Source organism: Leucoraja erinacea, chromosome 27 (assembly GCF_028641065.1).
Source record: "Leucoraja erinacea ecotype New England chromosome 27, Leri_hhj_1, whole genome shotgun sequence".
Taxonomy (NCBI): Eukaryota; Metazoa; Chordata; class Chondrichthyes; order Rajiformes; family Rajidae; genus Leucoraja; species Leucoraja erinaceus.
The window spans coordinates 17559689-17574299 of record NC_073403.1 but is presented as its reverse complement, the minus strand read 5'-3'; the positions used below and the strand labels follow the sequence as shown (position 1 = coordinate 17574299).

General features: G+C 40.1%; 1 protein-coding gene across 3 annotated transcripts in view; it reads left to right on the top strand.

The window, feature by feature from the left end:
- Positions 1–12548, top strand: part of LOC129710306 (MAGUK p55 subfamily member 3-like) — a 50408-nt gene extending 37860 nt beyond the window's left edge. For 2 of the 3 annotated variants that reach the window (XM_055657210.1, XM_055657211.1), the window contains 9 exons: positions 1099–1163; positions 3112–3132; positions 5413–5454; positions 6809–6973; positions 9056–9136; positions 9783–9876; positions 10890–10998; positions 11335–11463; positions 11864–12548. In XM_055657210.1, the coding sequence (XP_055513185.1) occupies positions 1099–1163; positions 3112–3132; positions 5413–5454; positions 6809–6973; positions 9056–9136; positions 9783–9876; positions 10890–10998; positions 11335–11463; positions 11864–12043 (886 nt within the window). In that variant the 3' untranslated portion in view covers positions 12044–12548. The remainder of the gene's footprint in view (positions 1–1098; positions 1164–3111; positions 3133–5412; positions 5455–6808; positions 6974–9055; positions 9137–9782; positions 9877–10889; positions 10999–11334; positions 11464–11863) is intronic. The other variant, XM_055657212.1, reaches the window with a different exon arrangement.
- The last annotated feature ends 2063 nt before the right edge of the window (positions 12549–14611 follow it).

Here is a 14611-nt window from a genome sequence, read left to right as displayed (position 1 = left end):
TTACATTTATACCAAGCTAATTAGCCTACAAACCTGTATGTCTTTGAAGAACTATGTGAGGAAATCAGAGCTTCCCGGCGAAAAAGCTACGTGGTCACGGGGAGAACGTACAACGTCCATACAGACGGCATTCGCAGTAAGGATTGAACTTGGGTCTCTGGTGCTGTAAGGCAGAAACTCAACTGCTGCGCCACCATTCCGTAGTGCTTAATTGTTCAATGGGTCATTAGAGATAATGAAAATATGAAGAAACAAAGAACTGCAGATGCTGGTTTATATGATGGATAAACACATGGTGCTTCAGTAACTAACCGGGTCGGGCAGCATCTCTGGAGAAAAAGGATGGGTGATTGAAGAAGGGTCCTGCCCCGAAACGTCACCCATCCTTTTTCTCCAGAGTTGCTCTGACCCGCTGAGGTTCTCCAGCAGGTTTTGTTTATCTTTGATGAAAATATGAATTGGGTTTTGGTTTAAGGATACCCACTGCTGTCTTAGTTTAGAGATTGCTCTTTACGTGCGAGTCTAGAGTGTGAGTTCTAAAGCGTTTGCTTTAAACAATGGGTCAAGAAATGTTAACGATGCTGCCTCATAGATCCATGCGCAGTCAGTTGGGTGTTTAATGTGATGGCTGTATTTTCCAATCTCTTGTGTAGAGGCAGAGAAATCAATTGTGAAGTGAAGAGCACTGCTCCAGCTGAGATTAGTCCAATCGACATTAATCTAACCTCAATGTTTCTTTGTTCCCGGACAACAAGACTCATTACTTCATTTGGGATAGACCGACAAAAAGACCTAAAAAAAATCAATTTGTTAACAGTGGTTGAAAATGTGAACACTAACAAGCCTTAGATGTGGCCCTTGTGGCTAAAGGGATCAGGGGGTATGGAGAGAAGGCAGGTACAGGATACTGAGTTGGATGATCAGCCATGGTCATATTGAATGGCGGTGCAGGCTCGAAGGGTCGAATGGCCTACTTCTGCACCTATTTTCTATATTTCTAAGCCTGGTACTTGCAGATATCAGCTGCCTTGAGAAACTTTGATAATCTTGTTCACATTTTTTTTGTGCTAAATTAACCATTCTCTCCTTCAATTGCAGACGGCTTGCCTATTGGCAAAGGCGAGCGACCTTGGAACCAGAGAAAAGCAGCAAAAGATCATCATGTAAGCAGACATCAAATAACCTTACGCCATTGTGCCTTAATTATGTGATATTTGAATGACCACAGTTCTAATTCAAGTGCAAAAGGCACTTTCTTGCATGACTGAAATTATGACCCTATAGATCCAAAATGAGGAATAAATCAAATTCAGCGGGTTTCCCCATCAGTGGTCCCAATCTATTGACTTCTGCAGAAAAACCTGAGGTTGCTTTGCATAAGACTCATTCCCATTACTATTTTGCTTGACTAAAAGCACTAGAAATGCTGACTGCAGTGAATGTAACTGCTTCTACCATACAATGATAAAAAATCTACAACACAAGAGGCTATTTGATATTGGTATTGGTTCATTATTGTCATGTGTACTGAGATACAGTGAAAAGCTTTTGTTTGCATGCTGTCAAGCAGCACACAAGTCGTGCAATGAGGAAAATACTAGAGGGCAGAATATAGTTTTACACCGTGCTTTTTTTGTGGACAAAAAGGTGTTGACACACATATAAGTTAATGCGACATTATTGACTGATCTACATCAATCTAGTTTATAACTTTTCAAGAAGTTGGTACACCATTCCAGCATGTACCATCACAGAAAATGCACTGGTTTTGTAGCATTGTAGCTAAACAGCAACAGAGAAAATGTCCAAGGTCCACACTGAGTTAGGTTGGAAGATCAAGACTACACCCCAGCTTCAGGGTGGATCGTTCAGTAGTCTGATGACAGCAGGGAAGAACCTGTTCCTGAATCTGGTGGTACGTGCTTTTCAGCTTTTGAATCTTCAAAAGTGATCCATTCAGCCTGAATCAGCTCTTTAAAAGGACAATCGTGCAAAATTCAATGTCCCTGCTTTTTTTTTTAACCCAGCAGCAACTCAAGTACCTAACCCAACCCTATTGAATCATAGAAAACATAGAAACATAGAAACATAGATGCAGGAGTAGGCCATTCGACCCTTCGAGCCTGCACCGCCATTCAATATGATCAAGGCTGATCATCCAACTCAGTATCCCGTACCTGCCTTCTCTCCATACCCCCTGATCCCTTTAGCCACAAGGGCCACATCTAACTCCCTCTTAAATATAGCCAATGAACTGGCCTCAACTACCTTCTGTGACAGAGAATTCCACAGATTCACCACTGTGTAAAAAATGATTTTCTCATCTCGGTCCTAAAGGACTTCCCTCTTATCCTTAAACTGTGACCCCTAGTTCTGGACTTCCCCAACATCGGGAATAATCTTCTCGCCTAGCCTGCCCAACCCCTTAAGAATTTTGTAAGTTTCTATAAGATCCCCCCTCAATTTTCTAATTTCTAGCGTGTACAAGCCGAGTCTATCCAGTCTTTCTTCATATGAAAGTCCTGACTTCCCAGGAATCAGTCTGGTGAACCTTCTCTGTACTCCCTCTTACTTGAACCTTCTCTGTACTTGAACATTGTTCAATATATTGGCTTCTACCACAACCTTGTGTGGACCATTGCCAGGCCCTGCCAACCCATTGAGTGAAAACATTTCTCCTCATTTCCAACATAGAAACAAAACAGTGAAAGAAACCTGAAATTACAATAAAACATATTCTTTAGACATTGTGAATCAGCATTTGCCAATGTTGCATCCACAATTCCTCTGTGTAGTTTATCACATGAGTTTTGGGTATAAATCTTTCATCAGAATATCTGAGCCTGAAGATGGGTAGATCATCAAAGTGTCAGTAATCCCACCTTTCCTCCTGATGATGTTGAGTGATATATTCTTTAAAATAACTATAATCAATTGTGCATTATATGACTTATGAAGCATTTCTGTTGAAAAGGAAATTTCAAGGTATGAATTTGATATTGATTTAATACCTAAATACTGACTAACCCTAACAGCCAGATTGTTTATTTTTTTTTGTTGTAACTCAAATTGTTCAATATTTTCCTTTTTCCTCATTAATGCTATTCTTAGACGACCAGAGTTGTGAGAAAGGTGGGTGTTTTATTGTGAATTGCTTGTATATTCTTACAATATATGACCATGTATAGCTACAAGAAGGGTCTCGGCCCAAAACGTTGCCTATTTCCTTCGCTCCATAAATGCTGCCTCACCCGCTGAGTTTCTCCAGCATTTTTGTCTACCTTCGATTTTCCAGCATCTGCAGTTCCTTCTTAAACATGCATAGCTACATTGTAACTATTCAATGCTTACTAATAATATGGGACATTTGCACACATTAATATTTTACATTTGGTTCCATAACTGCAGAAGGATTAAAGTGCACAAATTGAGGCCTGAACAGTATTATTAGTACGTGCTACAACACTATTGGATCACATATAACATTTGGAAAATGCTCCACTTTTATTTTAATGCAATTTAAATTATTAATTTTCTGTTTTGCTAATCTTAAAGGTATTGATCATTGTTGGATTATTTCCAATATGAGATAATCAGCTGTAATATCTTTCTTATAATAGTTATTTCAGTTCCAATTCCTGAGCAAGTCTGTATAGTATTTATCAAATATAATAACAATAGAAACCTTTGATTTTATTTAATTATTATTTTTATGGTTGTGACTAGCCAACGCTGATTTTCATTTAAATGGGTAGAATGATGTGCTGGAGCACCTCGAAGGACAAAACACAAAATAGTGGAGTAACTCAGCAGGTCAGACAGCTTCTGTGCAGGAAATGTTCAGGTGGCGTTTCGGGTTGTATAGTAATTATGAATATATTTCATTGCTGTGTGCCTGGATTGGACATAGACCTGACAGTTAGGAACATTTCCTTCGAAATAATAATATTATGTGCAAGAAAGTTTTGTAAATGAGGACCTTGATTACAAGTGACAAAGGCTGGGAGTTTCATTATCTGAGTATATTCAGAACAGATATCAACAGGTTGTTATGAATATTAAATGAACAAGAGTCAAGAGTGTTTTATTGTCACATGTCCCAGATAGAACAATTAAATGCAGCACAACAGAATATGTAATCATAATAAATAATATAACAAAAACTCAGGGAAAAAAAGAACAAACAATAACAGTGCAATAATAATAATAAGAAGAATAGTCTATTATAGTTCATAGCTTATGGGGTTGTAGTGTTTAATAGCCTGATGACTGTAGGGAAGAAGCTGTTCCTGAACCTGGAACCTACAGTTCTCAGACTCCCTGTACCTTCTTCCCGATGGCAGTGGTGAGATGAGTGTTTGGCCAGGATGGTGTGGGTCTTTGACGAATATTGGAAAAATTCTGCAGGTGAGTAAAAATGTTACAGGCAGATAAAATTCCATGAGACTATGTTTTGCCCTTCCAAACATAGGAGCTATTGTTGAATAAACATGGAAATGATGCGCTGCATCTTGTAATAAGTAATCAATACAACCGGGTTAGGCCATTATGGAAACAATTAAATGGGGTGAATTGGGTGCCACTTTCCGAAAATGTACCTGAAATCTAGTTAATAAGTGGATGTTCATAATCTTGGAAATATAAAATGTAAATGCATAATAAGTATGCATAAGAGGACCCAGAGGACATAGGTTTAACCAGAGGACATAGGTTTAAGGTGAGGGGGGAAATATTTAATGGGAACCTGAGGGGTAACTTTTTTACACAAAGGGTGGTGGGTGTATAGAACAAGCTGCCGGAGGAGGTGATTGAGGCAGACACTACCGCAACATTTAAGAACCATTTAAACAGGTACATGGATAGGGTAGGATTAGTGGGATATGGTCCAATGGCAGGCAGATGGGTCTAGTGTAGATGGCGCATGTGTCGGAAGGAACTGCAGATGCTGGTTTAAACAGAAGATAGACACAAAGTCCTGGAGTGACTCAGCAGGACAGGCAGCATCTCCAGAGAGAAGGAATCGGTGATGTTTCGGGTCGAGACCTTTCTTCAGACTGAAAGTCATGGGAAAGGGAAACATGAGATATAGATGATGATGTAGAGAGATATAGAACAAATGCATGAAAGATATTCAAAAAGTAACAATGATAAACAAAATAGGCCATTGTTAGCTGTTTGATGGGGCATGTTAGTCAATGTGGACAAGTTGGGCCGAAGGGACGATGACTCAGATTTTGCTCAAGGAAACTTGAGTTTCGACATTAACCTGGAGTGCTTTATTATTTTTATTCAGAGAGTGCTCTTATATTACTATTGATTTGCTGGTCTTAAACATTGATTAGTGTTCTGCATTTTACTTCCTGATCTTTATTATTCTTTTCTTTTCAATTTGCTGCTTCTCTACCTCATCAGAGGACTGTGAGTGTGATGGATATTTGAATGGGCTTTATATAGGTGAGAGCTTAGGTTTTGCTAAATTATCTTGTGCATTTTTAATAAAGGCCACTGTTTTAGAATTTCTTGGAAGGAATAGTCACCAAATTTGATCGCAAAATTTTGGATTCAAAAACTAAAGTAGAATTTAATTGTCAGTGGTGATATAAGCCAAAGACTTAAACACAAGTAAATGGAGTAATTGAATGTAATCAGCCTAAAAATCGGGGAAAACTCCAGAATCCCAGGCAAGATAAAGAGAATTTTACTTTATCAGAAATCATAAAACAGTGGTCTGGCTTAGGTTTGCTTTTTGTGGCATTTGATAGAACTACAGGGAAACTCCTATGAAAAAATATGACATGCTTATAAATGCTTGTTGAAGCAGAATTTGTATATTTCTCTCAACCCTGTAAATAATTTGATTTTTTAGTGTCCAAGTGAGAAAGTGGGATAACAGAGAAATAAAGGGGAATGGGTTTTTGATGTTTTGAGATATAGCGTGGAAACAGCCCCTATGGCCCAGCGCGTTTGCGTTCCGTGTTATCCCACTTTCGCATCCTACACGTTAAAGGCAATTTACAGAAGCCGATTAACCTACAAACCCACATGTCGTTGGAATATGGGAGTTAAACAGAGCACCCAGAGATAACCCAGGCAATCATAGGGAGAATGCACAAACCCTGCACAGTTAGCCCCTGTAGTTATGATCGAACCCGGGTGTCAGGCATTGTAACTTTACCTCTGCACCACCGTGCCGTGGTGCTGTGATCGATGGCCGGCATGACAACAAAGTAGGTGTCCCTTTTTAATTTCTCTTAACACACCTTCCCTATGTGTTGAGGGCAAATCAATGAGATGAACAATTAATAGTGAGCAATAAATAGCGAGCTGATAAGTGAAAGCGTGTTAAGCCTAAAGTACATCTTGTTGGAAAATCTGTTGTCCGCATTAGGACTTAGTACATTCCCAGTTAACGCAAGTGACACCAAATTGCAAATGAAAATGGAAGGTGCGAGTTAACCTTGAGTGAAGATTATATACAGTACATCTAGTCTTCCAAATGATGCTGCATGTTAGTTGAACACTCTGTTGATTGGGATGTTTATTTCAAATATAAATCATAACTTCTAATTTGTTTACATCCATGTTCAAATTGCATCCTTTTTTAAAATTTAATAGGTCTAAAACATTTCACAAGATTTATGGCGCAGTATTTATTATATGTAACTAACAATAATTCATGTTGATTGGAGAAGTTAATTAATTACTCACACTACCCATATACTCCTGACTTCCCACATGGTCACATTTATTAAGAGACTGTGAGTCCCAGTGGCCTGATTCCCCTTCCTCAGTTGACGTTGTGTTACAGCTGGCTTACGGAGAAGCTTCCGGCTGAGCCGAAAATCCCGACAGACGAACCAAACTGAAGAGAAGCAGCCGAAGCCGAGTGAGAGCGTGGAATATCTAACCTATGAGGAAGTGGCCATCTACCACCGTCGCCCCAATGATTCACACCGACTGGTGGTCCTTGCTGGTGAGTTCCATCATCCACTCAATGCATCTTGGTCATACAAACTACGTTCTACATTGCACTTCCATGCAGTGAGAGGGTAGACAGAGAACTCTGAGGATGTGTAAATGTTATCACATCAAGCATCCTCATACTAAAATAAAACACAGAATAAGTCTGTGTTCTTGGGAGTAACTCAGTGGGTTACCAAGTTACTCCAAGAACACAGTATGTCTGGAAGACATTGATAGGTACCATTTTAGGTCAGGACTCCAATCCATGCCTTCAGAGATGCTGCCTAACCCACTGACTAACTCCAGCACATTGTGTTTTACTTTAGTATGAGGAGGCTTGATGTGATAACATTTATACATCCTTTTTTTTTTTTGTAAGCCAACATCTGCAGTTTCTTGTCTCTAAGCCTCTTACTGCAACTGTTCAATGCTGAGTCATATTCAAAGTCACTGGACTATGAATGAAAGTGTAACAATGTTTTACCAATATATCTTTTATGTTGACGCTGTTTGTTAATCATTCTCAGTTAAGGCCATGACGCCTATATGTGTAATGTGGCGATATGTACGAAGATGGCTGTTCAGACAAACCTTGGCTCAGAAGTGCTTTCCACACAGATGATAGAGATGTAGAGATGCTGAAGGATCAGTGGGTCTTCATTGAGTAGAGAACAGTAGAACACGTCCCATAATGTCTGTGCCGAACATGATGCCAATCTCCTCTGCCTGCACATGACCCATATCCTTGCATTCCCTGCATATCTATGTCCCTATCCAAAAGCCTCTTAAATGCCACTATCATAACTGCCTCCACCATCACCTTTCGCTTTCCGGGCACTTCACCATTCTATGCGTAAAAGAACTTGCCCCACATAGCAATAAAATCGATTATTTATGCAGCTCGGTGGTATAGTGATAGAGTTGCTCCCTTACAGCACCAGAGACCCAGGTTCGATCCTGACTACGGGTGCTATCTGTATGGAGTTTGTACATTCTTCCTGTCACCACGTTGGTTTTCTCCAGGTGCTCCCATCTCCTCCCACACTCCAAAGACAGGCAAGTTTGTAGGTTAATTTGCTTCTCTAAATTCTCCCTCACATGTAGGATGCGAAAGTGGGATAACATAGAACTAGTGAAGACGTGATCAATGATTGGCATGGCCTCGGTGGGCTGAAGAACGTGTTTCCATATGCTATCTAAACATCTTGAAATATTGCCCCTGTCATCTTAAAGTTAAGCCCTCTAGTCTTTGACACTTCCATCCTGGGAAAAGAGTTCTGTCTACCCTATCTGTGCCTCTCATAACGTTATATACTTTTAACAAGTCTCTGCACAGCCTCCACTACTACAGAGAAAACAATCCAAGTTGTGGGGCCTTCTTTGTGTTCCAGCACATCAGCAGGGACTTTGAAGGCTCTCTTGCACTTTAATCCACTTCGCAGCACTTTCTTCAGCCTTTTCAATGCTTTTCCCACTAAATACAATTACCTGCTGCAAGTTTCCACGACATTTATTCCACAGAACAACACATCGGAATCTCCAATAAAACAGGCATCTGTGAAGCCTCCTCAGCCATTTTGTGTGCTAACCTGAAACAAAGCGCGTGATTGGCCAACTGGCAGACAACTCAATGTTAATCGTGCTTTGATTGGACTAAAAAATTCCCGACATTTTTTCGGTTTTTCTATAATTTAATAAAAATGTGCAAGTCTTCTTCATATCGAGTTTCAGGGGTGACTTATATAGATTTTTTTACACAATATGTGAAAATTTCATGTAGTTTGGTGACTTGGGTCACGAAATCCTATTTCTAGACACATTTTTGATGCTCGGCCCACAGCCTATCTACAGTTAGTCTGAGATTTTGGAAACTCACTTTTCCTCTTTACCTCCCCCATTTTACCTCCCTCATATGAAGGAGCAAATTTTTTTTGTATGGGTACACCAGACAGAACAATCCAATTCTTGTTGTTCTCATCTGGGTTTGTCAAACCTTTTATAGGAATCAGTTGAAATATCATAACGTAATAATCTGTTCAGATCTTATATTTTGTTTGCCTTTAAACCTCGATGATTTTGTGCACCTCTGCAGGTTCTTTAGGAGCCAAAATAAACGAGATGAGGCAAAGAATAATAGCAGAAAATCCCAATCGTTACAATGTGGCTGTTCCTTGTAAGTAAACGTTGGCTCAGTGCATTCGACGAACATTTGTTCATTCCAGGTAAAGATACTAACCTGTAATTTCCAAGTTGCGGTTTAAAAAATAAATAACTTGGGATAATAATTCATTGCTCTAACACTTAAATAGTTACACCAAATTCCCACATAGGTTAGAGATACGTCATTAAAAATTGGTGAAATATATCCTTTTTAAAATTTAAAAAAACAAAACAAAATGCTGGATGAACTCAGCAGGTCAGGCAGCATCTGCGGAGAGAATGGACAGATGTAGTTTCAGGTTGGGATCGTTCTTCGAACTGATTATTGAAGGGGAAGAAGGCTGGAAAAGGGAAGTGGTGGTGGGACAAAGCGCTCATAAGGAAACAATACCCATCCATTCCCTCCGCAGGTGATGCCGGCACTAGTCAATCAACTAAATTCAGTCAACTAAAACCAGTCTAACGAAGGGTCTCAACCCGAAACGTCGCTATTCCTTTTCTCCAGAGATGCTGCCTGAACCACTGAGTTACTCCAGCATATTGTGTCCATCTCCAAATAAATTCAAAGGCTGGTATGAATGTTATGGAGAAAGCATCAGTCCAATTTCCTGAACTGAAAGGCTACTATGTGTGTAATTGCTTATTCTATTTGAATTCAGCAACAACAAGGCAAAAGAAGGTCCATGAAAGACAAGGATTGGAGTATCATTTTGTCAGCAAGCTCTCATTTGAAGCAGATATTCTGAAGAACAGGTAGGGTCATTTTGTTGACAGTTCACCTGTAACATTCAGGAATGACCAACATACATTGTATAACACAGACTTCCATTTCAATTTATTTTTGACAGTGAGGAATTAAGAATAATTAATCTTAGATGAGTTCCTATAATGACCAATCCATCTGGAGGTTTTCTACAATATGAATATTTTATTACAATGATTAGTCAGCTACTCCATAATTCTTCATCATGCCGTTACTCGACTGGTAGAAGCTGTAACATTATATTCTGCTCACTGCTTCCTTGGGTCATAAGGTTAGATAGTTTAGTTTATAGTCAGTGGCGGACTGGCCAGGGTTTCAGCTTGCCTGATGGCAAGTGGGCCCCTGATGAAGTGGGCCCCCTTTGTCTCCTGGCAACCAATATTTTTAGACCCAGTCTGCTACTGTTTATAGTCATGTGTACTGAGACACGGTGAAAATCTTTTTTGTTGTGTGCTATCCAGGCACCTGAAAGACAAAACATGATTACAATCAAACACGTACACCACAGTGCACATATACAGGATAAAGGGAATAACGTTTATTGCAAGATAAAGTCCTTTTGCTGGTAATGATGCATGGAAACTTTTACTTGGACAGCACGCGAAACAAAGCCTTTCACAGTATCATCATGTAACAGTAATAAACTAATACTAACTCCAATTTCAATGAATTTATTTTGGTCTAGTCATTTCTATGTTCTTAGAGTCTGGCTAAAAGCAACATTCTGAATCAAATAAATCACAATGTGCTGGAGTAACTCAGCAGGTCAGGCAGCATCTGTGGAAGGAATAGGTAGGCATTGTTTTGGATTGAGAACATTCTTCAGACTCACAAAAGCAAATGCAGATGCTGGAATCTTGTGTAAAACACAAAGAGGAAGATACAGAGTGCAGAAGATAGTTCTCAGCATTACAGCGCATCAGTTCCATAGACAGGAACTGATATTAACTGGAGGTTAGTAGGTCCAAAGAGTTGATTTGGTGCCTTTTGATATTTTTTTCAGATTTGTTGAGCATGGGGAATACAAAGACAATCTCTATGGGATCTCTATAGATTCCATCCGCACAGTGATGCTAAAAAAAAAGGTTTGCTTAGTGGACGCCAATCCTCAAGTAAGTGCTTTGTAACTCTTGCTTTTCAGCTTGGTCATTGCAAATTTAGTGAGGTGAAAATGTTGCAGTTGTCTAATGGGTCCATTGGACGTTCGTGTAGCAATATTTTCTATAATGAATGTCCAAAAAAACCCAAATCAACTAATTATTTGTGTCATTGCTATCTCTCAGATCTCACTGTATGAAAAATGACTATATTTGATGGTACAAAATAACATTCATAGTGAGGTCTTTATGGGATAGAATTGTCTGCCGTGGAATATCCATGTTACAGCTACATCTATTAAACAGTTCTTCGTTCTGCACAAATGATTTTCTCTTTTGTCCTGATTACAGACAATCAAACACCTCAGAACAGCAGAATTTAAACCGTATGTGATATTTGTCAAGCCATTTATTCAAGAACCAAGGCCAATCTCAACAACAGCAGACACATCAGAGAACGGTGTCATTAAAGAATTAGGAGTAAGTCCCGTCAGTTCAAAACTGCACTAAAATTAACTTTTGTTACCAAGTCTTGTCATGAATCTCACCTGAACTTCCACAAAGAATGTCAAAGAAGCAGGAAAATGTTCGTAAGTTCATAAATTCTAGGAGCAGAATTAGGCCTTTCGGCCTTCTACTCCACTATTCAATCATGGCTGATCTATCTTTCCCATTCTTCTGCCTTCGCCCCATCACTGACACCCTTACTAATCAAAGTACTTCCCTTACAACCCACTAAACATGTTATAGGCTGCAAACCTGCAGTGATTGTAACCTGCTCCCCCCTATCATCACTTACCTTTCTCATTCATCCTTTGTTTGTCGTTTTTATTTAGAATGGTACCAGTATTGCCACAAGTATTCTGTTCTTTAACTTTAGGAAGATGAATACCAGGAAATGAATCAGTCAGCGGCTGACGTTGAAGAGAAGTATGGTCATCTTATCGATAAAGTCTTGGTGAAAGGTGACCTCCAAACTGCATGCAGTGAATTGAAAGTAATCCTGGATAACATAGAACGGGAACCCATGTGGGTGCCAACTAGCTGGATCCGCTCCTAGCTGTGCAAACACAACGTGGCCAACCTAAAAGTAGCCCATCTTCTGATCTTTGAATGTCCAAAATATTGATCTGAAGTAAACCTTTTGTTGATGTTAATGATAGTCGACAAACATGCAAATAACTGATTAGAGCACACAGCGAACATGGATGCAATTGAGACATAATTGTGGCACGGCGACGCATCAGTAGAGTTGCTGCCTTACAGCGCCAGAGACCCGGGTTCGATCTTGACTAAGGGGTCCTGTCTGTACAGTCTTTATGTGGATTTCCTCCAGGTGCTCCAGTTTCCTCCCGCAATCAAAAGACGTCTGAGTTTGTAGGATAATTGGCTTCTATAATTTGCGCCTAGTGGGTAGGATGCAAAACTGTGATAACATAGAACTAATATATGTGTTGGTACAGACTCAATGGCCCAAAGGGCCTGTTTCCACGCTGTATCTCTAAACTCAACACAAATGGGACAAATACATTCCAATTACAACACCCCCCCCCCCCCCCCCCCCCACCCCCACCCTCCCCCACCTCATATGGTGCACATACATTTCTCCCACCATCTCTCACCATCCTAGTCACCCTGAAGAAACAAAGAACTGCAGATGCTGGCCCTGCTCTTTTCCCCTCCTCTGAATACTCTTCTCCGTTCACCAAGCCCTTTACTTCCCTTTTAACACACTTTTTACTCCTGCCCCCAGTCCCTGTCACACCCATGTCCCTCCATCCGGCTTTATATTTTACGCCTCCACTTCTCTCCTTATCTGGCTCCCTGTTGTCTCCCTTCAATCTCTCGCCTTTATCACTTACTCAACTTACCTCAACTGTATCCACCTATCACTTGCTAGGCTTTGCCCCACCCCGCATTTCTCTTTTCCAGCTTTCTTCGTGCTTCTCAACTCAGTCTGAAGGATCCTGACCCAAAACATCCTCAACCCATTTCCCCCCACAGATGCTCACCACCCACTGAGTTCCTCCAAGACTTTGTGTTTTGCATGTGTATAATTAAATTGAATTTCTCCATTATTATTTGAATGTATCTACTGACAAGGAATTTATAAAACAAACTCTGAAACTACAAGCACATTACAACTTAATTGGAAAAAAACCTTTGTTTTTATGAGCATTATTTGACTGATGACAGTGAGGTCAATTCATTTCAAGTTCAATGTTTAAATGTGGGAGTGGTATGTTTGACGTGGGACCTGTGTTTCACGAGAAGTATCCACTTGTTGTATTAGGCATAACAAAATAGGTTATTAAATGTTAGCATCTTGAAGCATCTTCATTTAGCTGAGTTCTGCCATTAATAAAATTCTGAAGAATTCTACTAAGAACGTAAAACGGTTCAGCGCAGGAACACAGTGTCCGTGCCAAACATGATGCCAAATTAATATAATCTCTTTGGCCTACATGTTATCTATATCTCTCTGTTCCTCCATATTCATATGCAAAAAAACTCTTAAATGCCACTATCATATCTGTCTCCTCCATCACCACTGGCAGGACATTTCCAGACATCCACTTGCCCCACACATCTCCTTTAAATTTGTCCCTCTCACCCTAAAGCTATGCCCTCTAGTCTTTGACATTTCCACTCTGTGAAAAAGGTTCTCATTGTCTACACTATCTATGCCACCCATTAATTTTGTTACTTCCATCAGATCTCCTCTCAGCTTCTGATGCGCCAGAGCCAACAATCCTATTTTGTCCAAATCTCCTTAAGCCCCTGTCCCACTTAGGAAACCTGAAAGGAAACCTCTGGAGACTTTGCGCCCCACCCAAGGTTTCCCGGAGGTTCCCGGAGGTTTTTGTCAGTCTCCCTACCAGCTTCCACTACCTGCAACCTCCGGCAACCACCTGCAACCTCCGGGAACTGTACGGAAACCTTGGGTGGGGTGCAAAGTCTCCAGAGGTTTCCGTTCAGGTTTCCTAAGTGGGACAGGGGCATAGTTAAATACCCTCTAATCCAGGCTGCATTTGGTAATTATGTAATTATGTTCTGCACCCTCTCTAAAGCCTACACATCCTTCATGTATTGGGGCAGAACATCTTAAAACATTAAAATGAAATGGTCCTTAGTTGCACTGTGTGTTGCTATATTAATAAATGAAGAGAGACTGCAGCTAGGTAAAGACCATAAGGATAACCTTATGGATTTGCGCTTCCTGTAGGAAAAGCAATAGACCATGTAGATTTGTGATGTCAGCTTGTGTACAATGTTGTGAAAGGTAGGACTTCATACTTGGTCACTAGACATAAATTTGCTATTTAGCCATAATTTCCCCTTGCATTCTGTACGCAGTTTGCTCACATTTGCTTCAGTTGACTTTGCTGAAACTAAATTGTGAAGAAAAGATATGGAATTTCGGACAAATTTCCACCCAGGTGTTTGCCAACATTACATCGAATGAGGCGCACAAAGCTTCAGTTGAAGATGCAATATTGTTGTGAGGTTATAACGGTAGCAGCCAGAAGTTTGGACTATTGATCCACCGATATGAGTTCAAAACCTACCAGGACAGATGGAGGATTTAAATTTCAATAATTAGTCAAGTGGAAAGTGACTAAATAGC